The 20,217-nt window shown below is 39.4% G+C and overlaps 1 protein-coding gene across 1 annotated transcript in view; it reads left to right on the top strand.

Moving 5' to 3' along the window:
- The window catches only part of LAMA3 (laminin subunit alpha 3), a gene marked incomplete at its 5' end in the record, with an annotated part of 116,258 nt that overhangs the window by 54,461 nt on the left and 41,580 nt on the right, over positions 1-20,217 (top strand). The window contains 13 exons of the mRNA XM_082043886.1: positions 1,747-1,855; positions 4,073-4,170; positions 6,298-6,463; positions 7,021-7,147; positions 7,235-7,374; positions 7,756-7,871; positions 8,397-8,608; positions 9,877-10,081; positions 12,597-12,741; positions 13,518-13,658; positions 15,042-15,206; positions 18,093-18,194; positions 19,265-19,348. Of these exons, the coding sequence (XP_081900012.1) occupies positions 1,747-1,855; positions 4,073-4,170; positions 6,298-6,463; positions 7,021-7,147; positions 7,235-7,374; positions 7,756-7,871; positions 8,397-8,608; positions 9,877-10,081; positions 12,597-12,741; positions 13,518-13,658; positions 15,042-15,206; positions 18,093-18,194; positions 19,265-19,348 (1,810 nt within the window). The remainder of the gene's footprint in view (positions 1-1,746; positions 1,856-4,072; positions 4,171-6,297; positions 6,464-7,020; positions 7,148-7,234; positions 7,375-7,755; positions 7,872-8,396; positions 8,609-9,876; positions 10,082-12,596; positions 12,742-13,517; positions 13,659-15,041; positions 15,207-18,092; positions 18,195-19,264; positions 19,349-20,217) is intronic.

The raw sequence follows: 20,217 nt of genomic DNA, 5'->3' as shown, positions 1-20,217 counted from the left end.
CTGTTAGGCTGTAGGCAAGGTCTTCAGCTGAATGCTTCTTTATCCTTGTTGACTACTGAGGTTACTGATGATGTTTCTGCACAGGAGATTTTGTCTGTCCTGAGCAAGATTGCCTTTAACACTTGACTCAAATTAGGATTGTGATCCTGCAGATGTTTAAGCCCCTGGGAGAGCCTGCCCAGTGCCAGGGGACTGCTGACGTGCATCCCTTTTTCCTGTGAGTCAAGTGTTTGGCAGATTGGAGGCTTAGGGGTATTTGGGATGAAATTGGCCAGTAAGAAAAATCATTTTCATCAGCATGTTTGTGATACAGAACAGAGCTATACGCAGCAGTGACCTTGTCAGGTTGTTGAAGGGGAAAGCTCTTTTTTTATCCTGTTACGTAATACTTCGAGCCCCAAACCACTTGCTATAAAGCTTCCATTTTATTGCTTATTTTTTCTAAACACAATATATGGGCTGATTTTGAACATTCTTGTTTGTTCATGTGATACACTAAGAACTTGGTCATGAAAAGACAAAGAAAGCCCTTGCTATTTTAATGTAGCAATGCAGTAAATTCTGCAACCATTCTGCATGAAGCTAATCGTCACATTGCAAGTAGATTGCTGTGTCATCTTTCCTAAGCAGGAAGCTGCAAGCCTCTTCTGTTACAAAATAAATCAAGAAAGGACATAGTGAGGTGCATGCAGATGAGAGTAACGTGTAGTATTAGGAATATATTATGCCAGGCCATCTTACACCTCTATGAGCTTTGTAACTCCCAATGAAGCACTGTAAGAGAATAAAACATTGCAAGCTTCCAGAGAATCACGAGTAAGGGACCTACATTTCTCCGGCCATAAATGTCCTTAGTCTTGAGCTGACCTTATTTCTGAACTGTGCTCTAACCAAGAGTGAAACTTTCATATTCCCTGGTTCCTAGTGGAGAAATAAGCAGTCGTATGGTGGTTACACCTTCTCACCCAGGCCATGCTGGCTGGCCTACGCGAGCAGAAGAAAGTGCAGAAGAAAGAAAAGAAATTAAAGCCTTATATGACTTCTCTGTAGCAAAAAGGAACTGATTCTACTTTTGCCAAGCTGCAGGGATCATGCTCCTTGAACAATGCATTTTGAAGCCTTTAGCAGGACTCTTCCTCTTAGTACGTATTTGTCTTTACGGAAGATGCGCAGCCCTTCAGAAGCAGTCGCTAAGAGGCGGACCTACATTTTTTCACTTGTATTGAGGAGCACCTCAGTGTACACATAGCTTCCTAAAATTGAGACATGCCCAGCTGCCATTGTGTGGGAGAGAGCTGCTGACCCACTCCATCAGTGGTGTGTGGCAGAACTGGAAAGCAGCAGCTGGTACGCACTGGCACCTTGAGGAACACAGATCAAGAGCAGAATATTAGTTGCACGCCATGTTACACAGCTTGGAAACCTCTGCAGATAGCATGTATGTGCATCTGTCCACATCCTACTTAAAGCAGTAGCTTAAATGGTGATTTGAGATGAAGTCTGGAGGTTTGGTTTCAGGGTAAGTCAACCCACAAAGGACAAGCAGTATTTTGTACGTGGTCCATCCTTTGTCTTCCTAGTGAGGATACAGTATGTTCACCAGTGGCCAAAGGTTACCTGTGATCCAGTGGGACGGCCAGGTATCAGGGATGAGGCTGACCAAAAGCTGGGCAGCTGAGCTAGGTGATAGGATAACCAACACAGCAATGCCAGCAGGCTCATTTTTAACCCTGCTTTCTTTCTCAGTTTCCTTTGTCGCAGTGTTGTAGTTGATGGTAGAAACCGAATTGCAGCCTATGACCTGCTAGCAGATACAAAGATACATCTTAAAGCATCATCAATTAATTTTCTTCTGGTGAGTTTTTGTTTTCTTTTCCCTTTTCCCTTCTCTTTCCCTTGTTCCCTGAGTAAGGAGAGATACTTTTCTCCTTATGTTCACACGCTTAGTAGTAGTGTGTGAAAGGATGTGTATTAGATGCTTGAAGATGTTTCTTTATATATACTCAGAGAATATTGAGTCAAACTTGATCAAAGATAAACAGAAATTTGCCTTTCTGATAAGAGTTTTCCCACCTCTCTCGTGCTTTATTTCAGTTCCTCTCTCCCACATACATGTGAATTTTAAATGAAAAATGTTCTAGTAGCTTTTATATTTCATCATATTTTTTTAATCTGCCTTTCACTTTTTGTAAATCCTCAAAACCCACATTGGAGTTTCCTCAGTCTCTTAAAAAATCTCAGGTAATAGATGCATTCATTTCAGGTAATAAATGCATTCATTAGTACTATCTTTTAAATGCCTCGAGTGAAAAGCCTTCACTGCCCTCTTTTGGCCACACCACGAATACATTGTTTTGGACACTGAATTGTCTTTCATTTCCGTTTTCTATTTTAGAGAGAAAAGGCGAATTACACAGTTGCTTAAAATCTGAAGTTGAAACCCAGCTATAAACACATAGTAGTTTCATGGAACTGTTAGGTTTAACAACTGATACATGTTTTCATCATTTCTTGAGGGAGTGTTGGGTGTGAACAAATGCCGTTTAAATTGTCTGTTAGCTCCCTGCAGCAATTGCTGTGCTAACAAAACCCATATTGAAAAGATCTGGATATTATTGGTCTCTATCTCCACATGTAGAGTCTCGTGTGCTAAGATTCTCTTTATTTCTAAATTCTAGTTTTCATTCACTGGAGAACTTGTTGCAAGAGAAATTTCAATATTCTCCTGAAATACAGGAAATATTTTCCTGTGTTAAATGTAAAGTCTGCACTTAGCAAATGATAGGAAGAAAGGGGAAAAAAAGAAGAGCCCCTGGTCTATGAGCACTAACTATGGAGTCAATGGCAGCAGTTTTGGAGTTAAAGACCCTCGTGTGACCCCCTGTCATTTAGCTCAGAGAGGCAAAGGGGAACCACCGCCAATGCTGGGATTCAGAAATCAGGTCTAAATAAAGAGGAGATGGTGTTCCTGAGATCGGCTTTCAAGAAGGGCTCTTGCAAATTGATAGGCTTCACCTCATGCTGATGCATAGGAGTTGCCTAAACCCAGATTGTGTTTCGCACTAACTTTAGCTGCTCATAAAGTGCAGTTCAGAGCTTCAGAGTCTACCCTTGCTCTGCTGCCATGGGCTGGAGCCCTGGGGGTCATTACATGCTGGACAGGCACAACATTTGCTGTTCAGGAAAGGGACTTTTAACATTCTGCCTCCTAGCTTGTGAAGGGTTTCTAGTCCCTGCTTGCTACTGCTAAAACACAAGCTGAGCTCCCTTAGGGCCTGCTTCTAAACTGAAGCACTTTGTGCATTAAAGAATTCTCCCTGTGCAATTTTTAATTATGTTAATACATAGTGCTAGTCATCTTACTGCCTATCAGGTACTTCTGTCTCCTTTTCAAGTAGTTCATGCACAAGTATTCTAATCTACACTTCTGTGTTTTGTAAGTGCAAGTGATGTGTTTTATTAGTGCAAACTGTTGTGCCTACCCACAAGCTTTCCCTTACGTCCTTACCACCATGGCTACCTCAGGACTACCACAGCTTCATGTGCTCATGTCTGCTTCTACTTAAAACAAAACAAAACAACAAAAAAGTCTCATTGGCGGCTTTTAAAATGAGTTCTGAATCTATTGGGAGAAATCCTGCTGTCACTGAAATTCACTCCTACAGACTTTGTGCAAGTGTTTGTGCCTGCTTTTCAGAAGGTCTAGGAATTCACCCAGGGTCTAACACCACAGATGAAGTCTTTTTCCCTTTGTTTGCTCCTTGTCTAGCTTCTAACCACCCAACGCTGGTCTTCTGTCATTCCCGTTGCCACACGTGCCCTTATGTTTTGATTTATTTAACTTCCCAACAGCCAGCCTTCTCCTGAGAAGGACAGAAAAATGCTAGTCAGCACTGAGGTATTGAGGTGCAGGCAGTGAATAGGATGCAAAAATCTTGTGGGAAGTCCATGACAGAACAATGCTTTGGGCTCAGGTTTCCCTATCGTAAAATTAGGCTCCATCCTTCCCCCTCATCCCCCTCCCCGTTATTTATGATACTAATTGTTAATTGTGCCTTGTGCTATTTTTCAGCACAAGGTTTGTATTATTTCAGCCAAAGAATTTTCTCCAGAATATGTGGATCCTAAAGTACAGTGCATAGCTGCTTACAAGAGTACCTATGGTGGAAGGTAACTTGCTTGTTTTTATTCCTTGTATTTTCTGAAAAAGACCTTGAAAGGCAGACTAAATGGCATTTTTATTCTTTTGAATGAAGCTTTGCTCAGTGGTTTACAGGTGATTTGTAGACTGCTTTTGCAAAGTGGTATTTGTTAAAAAAGCTAAAGTGTTAGTGTTAACCTAGATAGCCAGGATTTTGTTAATACTAGCGTATTCCAGGCCTGTCTGAACCACAGAGTGCTAATGCATTAGAAAACACACATCTCTCACATGCTCTCTGGTGTGACAGGTGTCCAAGCTGGAGGAACATTACGAGTTCTGTGGCCTGAAATCCTTACTGCTCCATCTGGAGTTTCATTCTGCATGTTACTGCTTCAGCTGTTCCAAAATGGCTTTAATTTGCTGTTAGGTAGGGGATGGGACTGCCCTTTCCTGCACAAATCTACCAGTTTAACTTGGAAGTAGCAAATTACTCAAGATGTAAACCTTCACTTCACAAACAAGCCATTCCCTCGTCCATCTCATCATGGGGCCTGTATGGTAGGTCTGCCCCCAGCATTCACCCCACACAGCAATGCCACATGATCCTGCTCTCCGTTATACTTGTATGGGACCAGTAATTAGAGCACTCGTATGCCACTTGGTTGACCCAGGTTGACGGCTCTTCTCTTGCTGTGAAGATCCAAACCTGAACTTTCACTTCCCACGTGGTCAGTTTGGGGTTCTGCAGATCACTCATTGTGTCCTATTGAAGCTCTTTTCTCCTTATGTTTTATTCTTTGGGCTGCAGTTTTCAAACCAGGGAGTCCCACATTTCAATTCCTGCTGCACTCCCCAGGATGTCCCTCGTGATGCTACTCCTAAGGCTTTCTTCCTACTGATCTGGCAATGGGAGGGGCCTCAAAGTAAATGTCATTTGCAGGACTTCAGAGGCAGAAAGTGTTGGTGACTAGGTTTAACAGTTTTCCAGACCGTAGCTTCTAATACAATGGTTGAATTGAAATAGTGAGCAGAAAAATCTGGATAGTAAATTGGATAAAAACATGTGACTATACTTGGCTTCCAAGCATGCATAGCATTGAATTGCAGCTTTAATCATCCTGCTCAGAGTGCAACAACTGAGAGTAGCTTTTTAAAACTGAAGATACTTGTCCTCGTACAAAAGGTATTTTGCATTCCTGCATGTTTACATTCTGAGTAAAATGGGTGAAAGAGGCTGGGTGAAAAACAAGATTTAAAATAAAGCTAATGTAGAAATTTGTACTTTTTACTTTGGTTTTGTGGTTTTGTTTTTTTATTGTATGTCTCTGTTCTGTCATTGAGACCATTATCTGGCAGCATTTTTGCTTTTCTGAAAGTGTTTAGTGTTCACCAAGTTGCAAAATGCAGAGTCTTGGCTCAGTTTAACAGTATTGTAAGTGGATACCGCATGTGATTTCCCACAAAGGCCTGGCAAATCTGTCTCAGTCCTGGCCCTGAAACACACTTGCCATTGCAGTTTTGGGCCTGTCTTGAGCGAAGATTAATCATTGTCTGTTGTATACTTACGAGAAGTGAACAAATACTAGCAGGAAACCCCCAAAACCATTTTTTCCTGCATTCTTGGAAAATACTTCTCTCCATCAAGTCCTTCAGAATTAAATATACCAAGGAAGGAATAGTTAAACACAGCAGTGAATGAATAAGGATGCTTTCAAGGAGCACTGTTGTTTATTTTGGCTCCATATCTACAAATATTTGAGTGTATACTTAACTTCTAAGTACTTAAGTAGCCCAGTTGACCTCAGTGGGAAAACTTGCATGTTTAAAGGATACACCTACATAAATATTTGTAGAACTGAGAATTCAATACACTCTTGGTTCTTTTAGGCTTCTCTTCCCTAGCAAACTCTTTCCATTGACACTGTTCAGGGGAGTAAAATCAGTTAATGTACATTTTCTCATTTGGGAATTAAATCTATACCTCTTGTTTTCACTTACTTCCTGATCATTTACATAGAATCCAAAGAGTAACAGGGGTTACTATTGCATTATTAAACGTACTGCCGTCTAATATATTTACTTTTGTGAGCTCTTCCTTTTACAATGCTTAAAAAGTTCTCCTGGCCCCAAGAGTAATTACATCATTCTGGTTTTAGTGCAACGTGCATTCCCTCAGTGTACGAAACTCCCCCAGCAGCTTTGGTTTTGGATCCATTCAATGATGGGAAAATTCCTGAAGTACAGAGAAACATACTGTATGATCCACCAAGTGTCACTTCATCTCCTGACTCAGTTAATGGAGTTACCTTGACACCATTACAGGTATCTTGTATTTTGAAAATATTGTTTCCTAAGTTATAAAGCATGTTCTTAGTGAAGTTAAATAGAAGAGATACTTCAAGAGTATTGAAACTTAATGATGTGGTACAATCAAAATGTTGCAGACTGAGTAAGCCACCAAGAAAATATACAAAAAGAGAAACAAAATTGCCAGCTTGTTTCTGAACTCCAGAGTAGTCTCACGGACTACAAAAGAGCATTAGATATGCTTGGCACGCACACAGATAGGAGCATGCAGTGGTAATGACATATTCTACATATTTTGCCATATTTTACAATAATACTAGAACAGGCTGCCCAGAGAGGTGGTAGATGCCCCATCTCTGGAGACATTCCAGGCCAGGCTGGACGGGGTTCTGAGTAACCTGATCTAGTTGAAGATGTCCCTGCTCATTGCAGGGGTTGGACTAGATGACCTTTGAAGCTCCCTTCCAACCCAAACTATTCTATGATTCGATGATTCTTTAGAGATATTGCTAAATTCGTTGCAGGTAGGTGAAACAAATATGTTATCATCAGAGCTGTTCTTGTTTCTGCAGAACCAGATTACCTTGTGTGGCAGAGTGCCCCACTTAGGCAGATACGTATTTGTGGTACATTTTTATCAGCCAACACACCCAGTATTCCCCGTGCAAGTGCATGTGGGTGGGGGACGTCTGTGGTCAGGTAAGCATTTGAATTTGATCTAACCCATTTCCTTTCTCAGCATTTTTGTACATGGAACATTTTTTGGCACCATGTTTTTTCTTCTAGGTTCCTTCAATGCTTCATTCTGCCCACACACCTCTGGCTGTCGGGATCAGGTGATTGCAGAAAACCGAATTGAGCTTGACATTTCTGAACCTGAGGTCTCTGTTACAGTGATGATACCAGATGGACGAACGCTGGTTCTGGTATGTTTAGTACATAAATGTACTTGGAAATATTATTCTCAGTTTCACCATTCATTTAGAGGTAGATGCAAAGATGAAAACCAAAAAGAAAGAAGTTGGTTTTTAATGTTGTGTTCCAAATTTTTAGAATTTTGGGCACTGCTTCTGTTTTATTTTAAATTTTTAAGGTATCATACACTGCTTTTATTGTACATTGCTTGTAGCATCACAGCTCTGGGGGCAAGATTAGTATATTTTCCTTTTTTTTTTTAACTTAAGATGTCACGGGTTTTGAGAAAATCCAAAATGCATAATGAAGCAACTTTTAAATATATAAATGCCTTAGCCTATGTCTTTTGCTTTTCTCTGAAATGTACAATTTAGCTTTTTTGTTGTTTTAAGGAAAATGTCTTAGTTGTTCCAGCAGACACCTACAGTTACAAAATTCTTGACAAAAAGACAGTGGACAAGTCATTTGATTTTATCAACCAATGTGGAGGAAACAGTTTTTATATTGAGTAAGCATCGCTTTCTAAAAAACAGCATTTGACAGCAAGCTGGGAAATAATATTATTTTCACTCTGTATTTAAGACATATATATAAAATCCGCATCATTGTGCTACATTAAAATGCTTTTCATGGCTTACGCTGGCCCATTAAATTTCCATGAGTCATTTTTCCATGACTTTCTATTGTAAATGAAATATAAAGGTAGAGCTTTATTGCTCACAGTACAAAAGAAGAAAATCTATGTCATCTTTCTGTCTTTGGTATTTCCATCTTTGGTATGTAGTATTTTGCTTGGCATGCCTGAACTGATATGACTAATATATGCACTTTCTTTGAAAAAAAAAATCTCCTACCTGCATGTTCAAAGCCATTCACCCCTAATTTAGTTAAAGTATATCCTTGCATGTATAGTGATGCTATCCTTATGTCAAAGAACAAATCCAGGGCCCTAATTTACTGAACCACTGCAAAGCACGCTCAGAACAATTCCCAAGTGCCAGTACTTATATGATTTATATTTCAATTTAAATAGCCCAGAAGGATCGTCTGCCTTCTGTAAGGACTCTGCGAGGTCACTGGTGGCTTTCTACAACAACGGAGCTCTGCCATGTAATTGTCACAGTGCAGGTGCCACGAGCCCTACCTGCAGCCCTCTGGGAGGACAGTGTATTTGCAGGCCTAATGTCATCGGTCGTCAGTGCAGCCGATGCCAAACTGGCTACTATGGATTCCCGTTCTGCAAGTGTAAGTACATACTCGGACTTATTCAGCGCCTGACCCGACCTTTTATTTAATTCTGCAATTTCACTGCATAGGTACTGCAGCCTCACCTTTCTCCATAGGGTTTGATCATATGAGAGGCTGGTTGAGCCACCTTATATGTCACTTAGCATAGCTTTCAGTTTAATGCAGAAGTAACCCCATTCCCTTTAAGCACATCTAGTTCATGATGAACTGCGCCTTCACATATGTTGTCCAATCAGGTGTAGCAGGTACAGTTTTACTGGTTAAAATTCATATTGTCACTCTTTCAGTCAAATGGATTTTTCTGCACTGACCGCTAAATCCTGTCTAAGTTATTACTGTTGTATCTGGGTTTATACCTTCAAGATTTTCTGTAGATAATCAGAGACATAGAATCTTTAATTCCTCTTTTTCTGATGTTATTCTAAAAAACATCACCAGATTTATAGATTACACCAAGAGTCTTCAGCAGCTTTACTAGATATTATACTCTAGGTTTATTACTGTTAATTTGTAAAAATTGTGCTCTTCACACCAAAAGTATTTGTCATTGAATCCTTGGCAGTTTGGGGAAATTATAATAGTGCTTGTGGTGAAGTTAAGCAACCAATCTGTGGAAAAGAGCTGGGGACTAAAGCTACTCTTTGAAACCACCATTAGAGTCACATGTTGGTTTCTGTGACCCTGAGCTTAAAACTAGTGAGAGAAAAGAATCATGTGCTTTATACATAAGGGTTGTATGCATTTGCTTCAAATGCAAGTCCAGAGGAGGCCACAAAAATGATCTGGGGGCTGGAACACCTCTGCTCTGGGGAAAGGCTGTGAGAGTTGGGGTTGTTCAGCCTGGAGAAGAGAAGGCTCTGGGAAGACCTTATTGCGGCCTTTCATTACTAAAAGGAGCCTGTAAGAAAGATGGGGACAGACTTTTCAGTGAGACCTGCTATGACAGGACAAGAGGTGATGTTTTAAAGTAAGGGAGGGGAGATTCAGGCCAGGCATGAGGAAAAAATTCTTTACAATGAGGGTGGTTAAATCCTGGCACAGGTTGCCCAGAGAGGTGGTAGATGCCCCATCCCTGGAGACATTCAAGGCCAGGCTGGATGGGGCTCTGAGCAACCTGATCTAGTTGAAGATGTCCCTGCTTATTGCAGGGGATTGGACTAGATGAGCTTTAAAGGTCCCTTCCAACACAAACTATTTTATGATTCTATGTTTCTGTGATTGTTGGTTGAGATGTGATTGATTGTACAACTTTTTCTTTGACCTAGTATGCAACTGTGGGCAGCGTCTTTGTGACGACGTGACTGGTAAATGCATTTGCCCTCCGCAAACTGTGAAACCAAAATGTGAAGTGTGTGAGAAACATTACTTCGGCTATCACCCTCTTGCTGGCTGCGAGAGCTGCAACTGTTCAAAAAGAGGAGTCGTTAATGTGGCAAGCCCAGAATGTGAAAAAAACAATGGGCAGTGCAAGTAAGTTTGGGTTATGTGCATTATAAACAATGTATGAGTGTTTTGCTTCACCGTTCTTTTCAGTTATTTGGAGGGGATGAGGGAAACTCCAATAATGATGAATAGGGATTTAAGCAGTGCGTGGAGATAGTGAGAACTCAGCTGTTTCAGGGATACTTGCAATGTTTAGTGAAAACTTGGTTTGTGCAGGTAAACAATAGTGGGATTTGAGATTCCTGGGCCTGCATTCTGTTCACCAGTGACGTACCATGTCAGTTCTGGTAAGTCACCAAATCTGTGTCCAGCAGCAGACCTCACATCAGAGCTGCTGACTTCTGGACATGTGCATCATTTGTAATGGTGTACCTTATCTCCCCAATTCTTAAAACTTCACATTTGACCTTCCACAGTCTGCCTAGGTTTAAGTCCAATTATGTTTTTAAGTACCATAATGCTTGAATGTTTTCAACGAATTTTGAAATATTTTCATGATAGGTGCTGTGTGTATGGAAAATATGGTTCTGTTGGAGCTGTAGGTGATAACTCCCCTTATAATTATGCCTCCTATATGATATATCCTTATTCTTCTGTAGGTTAGCATGCTGAGATGAAATTTTTTTGTTTGTTTAGTTTTAGTCTCGTATTTACATCCTCTAAAATAAGTATAGCATACAGCTACCATAGGGAATGTTCCCGTATTCAGATGCTGTCATTATTAGTATAGTTGAACATTTCTATTATTTCCTTGGGAAAATCAAGTCCTTAAATAGCAAGCACAAATACCTGTACTTGCCAATAGGTTGTGTAAGGCCTTGGTTAGTTTAGTTTGATTGATTTGGCTATGTTTTTGTAGGGTTCTAACAAAGAGAAATATCATCCTTCCTGCTCTGCCATGAATCCTGTAAATCCTGTAATATGATAGAGGACACTAATTTTCATAGAATGCTCTTTTTATTTCCTGAATTTAAATTTTTTCTTAAGTCTGTCCTTTTGGTACAAAGTCAATAATTTTCTTACCCCTAGGGCAAAACAGGAATCTCTCTTCCTATTTAGAAAGTGTAGCATATTCTGTATCTCCTAATGCACTCTCAGTCTGATTAGTCTCTGCTTTCATTTTTCCTGTACTGTTCAAAATAAAAATGAAAAGAATGCTATGCAAAAATTTACTTCAGTCAAATAAAATTTAATACTTCAAAGAAAGGCCTTAGCACATTTCAACTTGACTAAAATGGAGGATATTTTTTTACAGAAATAGTCACATTTTTCCATTTCAGTGAAAAGCTATATTGCCTGATTATAATGGTGATATTTTTCATGTGCAGCCTAATTAGAAATATCAAAGAAATGACAGTTTATGGCAAAAAGATCTGAAGCAAAATTTGACATTTACCTTTTGGGCTGATTGCTGAAGTGTATAGCTAACTACTACGTTCTGATTAATACTTTTCCATCTGTGGATTACATGAAGTTAAAAGTCCCCATCCAGCTCCACTTATCTGTATGTGGTGGTAATGCATTCAGAGAGAATCTGAAAAGCTTTGCCTGTTGTTTGGTGAATTGAGTAATTGCTTTCATATAATGCCATAAGGTGCAGTCTACCTTGTCTGCATACTTTGTTTCTTTCAATTAAATTTGTAGTGTTAGTGCACATCTAAATTTGGTGCTGAGAGCCAAAGGACACTCCACTGACTTGCTGGACTTTTTAAAACTATCTCACCACAACTGCAATGTAAAGACGTGGATGGTGGTGGTGGCAGACATTATTTTTCAACGGATTCTTACTCTCCTGAAACCTTCTTTGGGCTGGTACAGACAGTTTGCCAGCTCAGACAGGAGGAAGAGGGATCATCAGACCTACATTTTCACTAGTTTTACCAGACTGTGCAAGTTTGTTGTAAAGGTAGGATGAAGTAGCTGCTGCTACTGAACAATGTTGTCTCTTACCCTTGTTCATAGTTTGGTGTTGTTTTTTGGTATCTTCTGTACTTCCTCTAAGTAAACCCGAGACAACCAGCCTCCACTGCGAGCAAAGTGGATTTTTATCCTTTGTGAACAGTTATAAACTAACCAAAGCCTTGTGGTAGGTTGAAGTCCCCATAATTATTCATATGCCAGGGATTCTCCACCTCTATGTTAGCAGGTGAACTCCTTGAGAAATGCCCAGTCACATCCTCCAGCTATAAATCATCTTCCAGCTCCGCTTCCCTGTGTACAACACCCATATTTCACACCTTGGTGTACAGAGAGAGTAGTTCTGCCCTGCAAGCACTGAATAGCTGTAGAAGTCTAATTCCATTGTGAGCATTTATAAGCTTTGAAATCAAATCCATTCCTAATCAGTTCCACAACCATATAAAAAGTCTCACCATTGGAATCAGAGAACAATACTAACGTGCTGCTGAAAAAGTGATGAAGTTGTGTCGTAGCCATGCAAGCACTTCAAAGATCCACCTGCCTTTTGCTTTCATCTTCCCTTCCTTGCTGCATTCCTGCCTCCCCTCCTAACTCCCTCCTCTGTGTGTTTTTGTTGATAAAGATGCAAACCAGGAATAAAAGGACGGCGGTGTGATCAGTGCTCTCCTGGTACTTATGGTTTCCCAAACTGTGTGCCATGTAACTGCAACAGAGATGGAACAGAACCAGATGTTTGCGATCCCCAGACAGGAATTTGTCTCTGCAAGGTCAGATAAATCAAATTACTTCTGCATTCACAAGCATCGTTTACGCATCAGTGACTATTTTGTATTTAATGGGGTAAACAAAGTGAGTTTATCATGTAGTTTTCAGTAAGAATTAAATACAAAACCATCACACCTTGCACTATGTGCACAGATTATCATGGTATCAGTTAAACACCATTTTTAATTAGTTCAATATCCGTCAATTTTACAGGCGCTCTTAGGCTTTGCAGGGTGTTGCAGTGCTGCAGAGTGGATGTCCATTGATTCACTGAAGCAGTCTGTACCCTGCACACATCCACTTTATGCATCTGTATCTTGACTCTTGGATGTTAACCAGGTCCCATGCTTTTTTTAGCCATATTATGTCAGTTGACATTTCACCACACCATTATATCCAGGAAATCTGCTTTTGTTCTGTTCTGCATAATTAAATGTGATAAATGTGAACTTTCACAAGTGACCTTTTATATTGTAGGGTTGGAAAAGCCAGCAGGAGGGTTTTGGCAGGGAAGTTACCAGCTGTCTCTGACTAATATTTATTACTCAGTGATTCACTTTATAAACTGGATAGACAGCTCATAACTAAGTCTCCAAGAAGCCAGTTTCACTTGCATGTGGAATATAGTATATCCAGACAATCACACATTTTAATTCATGTTTCCATACCTTTAAATAATTATTCTTTCAGAAGATTTGTTTTATGTGCAGGAAGTTTTGGGGGCCTCACCAAAACTAAAAGGCAAACTCTGAGATTTCTTTCAATTATGCTTTAACAGGAGAACGTTGAAGGTGCCAAATGTGATATTTGCCGACCAGGATCCTTTTATCTGGACCCTTCTAATCCCAAGGGATGCACTTCTTGCTTTTGTTTTGGGGTAACCAGCGACTGTCGCAGCACAAATCTTCGTAGAACCAAGGTGTATTCAATAGTTTTTTTTCTTTGCTCTCATGAACCTGCATTTATTCCATTAAGGACATGTCATATTTCTTCCAAAATTGAAAATATATTTTACAAGTTTCTGGGGAGGAAGAATATTCTGAAAGCAATAGTGCAGATGTAGTGCAGCCTTGTTAAAATGCAGTTGTAGTGGGAAAGTGCCTTTCAGCAGAAATGGCCGTTTTCACGTGTTTGTTTACAAATCACTAGCTGGACTGAAGTGGAGCTGGCCATCTATTGCTGTGTCTTCAGACACTTGTTCGTCATTAAAGTCAGTGGTGTCCTTCAACATGCTTTGATAAGCACATGTCATTTTACATGTCTATATCACAGCTGCATTTTGAAACCTAAGAGATTTGTGACAGATTTTACAGAGATTGTAAAAATTGTATCTCTTCCCTCCCTACTAAAAAGACATGACATCAAAAAAGGAAGACATTTTAGTAGCGTAAATAAATGGTAAGATGGCTGAAGACTGGAAAAAAAAAAAAAAAGCAACAACTGCCTGAAAAAATACAAGAGAAAGAAAAGAGAGAAGCAGAGCCCTGGAATAATGGATGAGTAGTTTAGTTTAGGCTTGGATGTAGACTAGATGCAATCCGGATTGTGCCACTTCACTGTTTACCAAGCAAAGGATGAAAAACTGGCCCTTTTGAAGTCAGTAGCAAACTTCCATTTGCTTTATGAAAATTTCCTCTAGTGATTAATTGTCCTCACAAAGACTGTTTTTGGAAACATGTCTACCTTTTTGTTTTATTGCTCTGGCCAGCCAAGGTCAACCCACCACAGAACTGTTCTGGAACATACACATTATGCTTTCTTACTCCCAGCATAATGATAAATAACAGGATGTATGGTCTTTCATGAAACGACACCCATGAACACAAAATGTGCATTAAAGAGCCAGAATGTTAGGCTACATTGCCCGCCTCTCAAAAATAACTTGCCATGTCCCCTCCCCTGCAGTTAACCTACCACAACAGGTCCTCACTCTGACTTTTAGGTTATGTCCTTGGTTTGATTTTGGAATGGACCTTCAGATTATATCCTTGGGTTTGTGTACACAATTGTTACTCATCTTCAGAAGGATTATGACTTCATGTGACTGAAGATGGAGTTGAGGTTGCAGGTGACAAGCCAAATGCCTGCATCCCAAGTAAATTTGGCACATCCATCCCACTTACACTCTCTTTTGAGGTCCTTGCAATATCCACTGTGCAGAGACTTGAGGCTGGCTCTGAAGTCATTGAATTTCATGCTAAGGGAATTGTAGAGGCTATATAATTTCTCTTCATTACTTGATGCTGATAAAGTTTAATAAAGGGTGAGGCAAGCTTTTATTTCCTTTATGTATTTTCATCAGTTTGTGGACATGAGGAACTGGCGCTTGGAGGCAGTGGATGAAAATATTGACATTCCAGTCACTTTCAATCCGGTCAGTAATAGTGTAGTGGCTGATGTTCAAGAATTGCCTGCTTCAGTGCACAGTTTGTACTGGAAGGCACCAACATCTTACCTGGGAGAGAAGGTAAAAGACACCTAAGTCATCTGTTTTAATAACATGTATTAATTTTTTTGCTAGCGTATTTGATAAAGAGTCTTGTTGGTTTTCTTAGATACTTTTCTCCCTCTTCCCTCATGACATTCTTCTCTCTCTTAGTTGTCATGCTAGGAATCACAACATTTGACTTCTGAATACAGTATTAAAATTATAAACCAATAATACAGAATTAATCATCTTGGTGCATGCCATGGTCAGGAGCTATGGTTCAGGGAGCTGATACCTTCAGCTGCTTTTCTGAAACCCAGAACACATAGATCTTGCCAATGTGCCCAAATATCCCTAAGACTCCCTAGAGTGCCTCCTGGGCACATTTCCAAAAGAATAAAAGGTGATTACATGCTCAGTGGCATGCAAAAAAAAACCCAAACTTTTGTTTTCAATATGTTGCTTGGGAACACTTGGTTTTCTAACCTTTGTATTCTTTGAAGTGCTTGCTGCTCTTTCTACTCATGCATGGGAGCAGTCCCTTGCCCACCACTAACATCTCTCAGCGCTTCAGCCTGAGGATCACAGGGACCAGGGGGACTTTGCTAGTGGTGGCTTTCAGGCCCAGAGCCCCAGGTCTTCTGCCTGTGTTGGTAGCTGCTGACCAGTTGTAGGACACACAGGCTTTTCAGATGTAATCCTACCATTGCACAAGTGAAAAAAAATGGATAGACACTAGGGCATTAAAAATAGCACAATTTTGAAGTTCTTCGTAGTCCCCATTTTAAGGACTAGAGCAGTATTTTTCGCCCTGCTCTCCTATGCTCAGAGGTAAATTTCAGTTAAACAGCACATTTAGTGAGGGTGCTTTTTGTCAATGTTATAGAGGTTCTACTTTCAATGTCTGCAACTCATTTTTCAAATAAATTTCTTGATAAAGCACCCTTTATTTGCTACAATGTTAAGCCAAAAAGGACATTTGTTGTTCCCACAACATATAAGGCAGGCAATTACCCTTTTTAAGCACAGCTATTAAGAACAGTGCTGAGAGTTCTGTGTTGAATGTCACAGTATCTAACTAGGCATGCCATGACTTGCTTTTATTTACCATGACAACACAGTAAATAAAATAGTTCTACTTTTGGCCCAGCTTTTACCGTACACTGTGTGTAAGTGTGTATTTTGACACTGGCTGTACTCTAGTAGTGAAAGTATCCCCCAAAATGCTACCTTGATTCTAGCTTTACAAGCTCATAAATGTACCAGTCTTTCACGTTATTGCATTCTGAAAATGTCAGCTTTTGGTCTACTTTCAGTGATATCTGGTTTTGGAAAATGTGAACAAGATCACCCCAGACATTTTCAGTATGATGAGGATATAAATACTGTTTCCTCTTATCTTAAACCTTTTAACTAGTTACCCTGAAACATTAATATTTAGCAGAGTATATTTCCTGTCCTCTCTCTATTTTTTCTTTGCAAAGTTAAAAGGGAATAAAATATAAAACCTACAGCAGTGCAGAAACTAACAGTCATTGAGAAATTCAGATCACATAATCCTTATTTTCTGCTCTTGTGTATTTTAACATTCTATTTAATAGACCGCTCTTAAGGTTAGAAAATAAACACTGTGCATATAGAATACAGAGGGTAGTTTACAACATCAATATTTTTCCATTATAAAAAAACAATTAAGCAAGCAGTAACATAACAGCCGGTCATATGGTGCAGTCCTAAAATGTGTGTTAAACAGGAAATTAGCTCTAACTTGAATTCTCTTATATTTTTGAAAAAACATATTTATATGAGGTTGTTTTGATTATGTTGGCAAAATATGGCCAATGTTCCAAATGATGCTTTTGAAAACGGAGTTGGCTAAAGATAATATCATTAATTATTGTCCTGTGATCCAAGGAACAAATTTAGTACCAAGATGTCTGTGTTATGTTTGTAATTCATCAAAGTATATGGGAAGGGGTAGAGTGAAGGCTGGTGCTTACCTGCAGAGCACCAAAACCTGGCAAAGCTGTTCTTCCTCCCACATCAAAACCAAGCATAAGCCATAAGAGCAAAAGGCGCAAAACAAAATAGTATCTATTTGGCAAAACACCTGATTTCACTTAGTACCCACAAACTTTCTTCCTAGGCTCTTCTTGGAGCAAACCCTGTCCGGGCAGTGCCTGGAGATTCTTTTCCTCTCAATATGTTTTGAACTGAATTACTCAGACACAAGCCCGGGAAGCTGTTGGTCAGATGGTTCAGACATACTCACCTAGGTCTTTGTTTCGGGCAGCAGCATATGTATTTGTTTGGGTCTGAGGCCACCCGTGGTGGAGCCAAAAGAAGTGTAGTTTCAGCTGAACCTACAGCAATGTTCTGTTTACAATAGTGCTAATATCAGTAGAACTCCTGTCCTCCATGAGGTGGAGCAAAAGTTTCCTGATTAGATTCACGCTTGTAGTAAGGTTGAAAAATGCTGGTCTGTAAAACCCAGCTTAGTCTGACTTTTGCTTTTTATCCATGGCTGTTCACGGGGTGCATTACCACTTTCACTGTCAGTCTGATATCAGCTCCTTGATGAGCCAAATCTGTTCTGTAGAGTCTGGGGAAGACCAATGTTCACGTGAACATGTGATTTCTCCATGACCACAGATGGTGCAATCCCAGGTAGGAAAAAAAAAAACCCAATGCAGGTAACCTTCCAGAGGACAGGTACTGCTCAAAAAGTGATGCCATATACACTAAGTAAACAAAATTTAAAGAATTTTCTTCCAAGGAACACAGATTTTTATTTTTGGACTAAAGAACAAAGAGTAAATATATTATCTGCAGTACTGGAAAATGGGGTAAACTTGAATACAAAGTTATATTAATATCAAGCAATAGCACAGTAAAATACCTCTGGTTTTGTGCATTTTGTTACAGCTTTCTTCATATGGTGGCTTCCTAAGTTACCAAGTGAAATCTTTTGGCTTACCTAGTGAGGGCATGGTTCTTCTGGATAAGAGACCTGATATACAACTAACAGTAAGTTTTGAAACGTTTTATTTTAAGCAATAGCAATACCAGAATTTTTTTCTGTTAAATGACAACTGTGGCAGATTTTGCTCCTATAGTGTGCTTAACTTTTATTACTTGCTGCATTTCTGTTAACGTGCTTTTACTACATTTTATTCAAAGCCATCAACACATCTATCTCTCTTGCCGAAGAAACATATTATTAAGCATAACTAACTTGAGAGCAAATGAAAAGATAAAACAGATTTTTTTTTTTCTGTAGAATGCATCTGTGGAAAAAAAATAATTAATGCCTTGCACAGTTGTCAACAAGTATGGCCTCGGCTCTGCAAAGTGTGTTGGATTCCTTATGTAATTAATCTTGCTTTTTGTGAGAATTTTCTTCAGCATAAAATGAAGTATAATTAGAAGACTTCAAAGGACTGAAGTAAAAATTTGTTTTAGGTTAACAGTTTTTTTAATTTAACCACTTTAAGGCCAAAAAGGAAATCTTTTACTGTTTGTTGAAATTCCTAAGGGAGTGACTTTGTTTCTTCAGACCATCAGAAATACTAACTCAATATTCTAGGATTCTCACTGGGAAACCTGTCCGATAAAGTACTACAGTAGTATCCAAAGTGCACCAGGATGTCAAGTCAGAGTCCCTGTTCCTCAGTCCCTTATTAGTCTTATTCCCCTCCTCTTGCCAGCCACAAATTTCCAAGATAAGCTCTAAAGATGATATCAGGAAGCAGCTCCTTTTCTGAGACAGTGTGGCAGCAAAGGAGACTGAAAATACAGAAGTGTTTTTACTCAAAAGTAATAACTAGTTCCTCTGAAAACTGGTAAGCAGTAATTTAATTCTCTTTTTATTGGAAAGCAAGGTTATTACTAGGCAAAAGCAGAGAAAACTCTGCTGACTCAAACACAGTGTTTGCTACACAACTTCACTGATGAAATGATATACAGTTTTCCTAGTATTACTTAAGTTTTCATCCCCAAATAACAGCATTAATGTGCTTTACCAATTTTTATTGCATCTGAACACTTTACTGTAAAGAGTAGTGAAACATCAGTGTTATATCCTCATTCTCACACAGGGCCAGCAAATGAAAGTTGTTTACATGGATCCCAACAACCCACTGCCTGACCGTCAATATTATGGCCATGTGCAGCTGGTTGAGGTAAGAAACAAAAATAGAATAACCTTCGCTTTTCTTCCCAGTGACACATAAAACATGCAGGTACTATGTGCAGAAATGCCAAATACCTGATAATGTTAATGAATATAAAATTTAATGCTGCAGATCTTAAATAAAAACTTTATTTTCTCTCTTTAGTGCCACATTGAACCTGGGTTCTTGTTCATGCCACTTAATTTTAGCACCTTTAAGTCAGGCATCTTGTCCAATCTAGCCCGTAGCACTCCCTCCAGGGCCAGTGGAGTAATACTGGAATCAGTCATCAATGGAAGATGATTCATTGCAGCCCCAGACATGTACTTAATAGGGATGGAATTAACTGTTATCTGTTTTTCTTGGTATCTAGGTACCTAGTCTTGAATGGGTGTCCAGCATTTAGGTAGCTGAATTGAGCAGGGATCATTCCTACCTTAAATCTGTGCTCAGAAATTCAAACCAGGTTATTTCCGTCTCATGTGTAGGCAAAAATTAAAATGTTTCTTCATGCCAGATTTCATTTTCAGTAATGCTGTGTCTATTAGTAGCAAGAAAGCATGTGAAGGCAGACCTCAAAGGTTAGATTTGTAGGACTTCACTTACTCTTAAAAATAAAAGCATTTTCCTGCACTGTTTTGTGGTTTGGTGGGTGATACCTCAAAGAAATTTGGATGACTGAAGAAGAACCTATATGCTTCTTCACTTTTTGATACCTCAAAGCTGTACATAGCTTGCAAGGTATAGGTTACACCCCTTTTAATGATAATTATTGCTGTGTTCACATTCATTATATTTATTTTCCTGACCTCTGTTTCACCCCACACCACTTGGCACTATAGGAGTCTGTTCCACGCTTCTTTTTTCTCCCTTTTTCC

Source organism: Streptopelia decaocto (genome assembly GCF_964273445.1).
Source record: "Streptopelia decaocto genome assembly, chromosome: 2".
Classification (NCBI taxonomy): domain Eukaryota; kingdom Metazoa; phylum Chordata; class Aves; order Columbiformes; family Columbidae; genus Streptopelia; species Streptopelia decaocto.
This window is presented reverse-complemented; position numbering and strand designations above follow the sequence as displayed.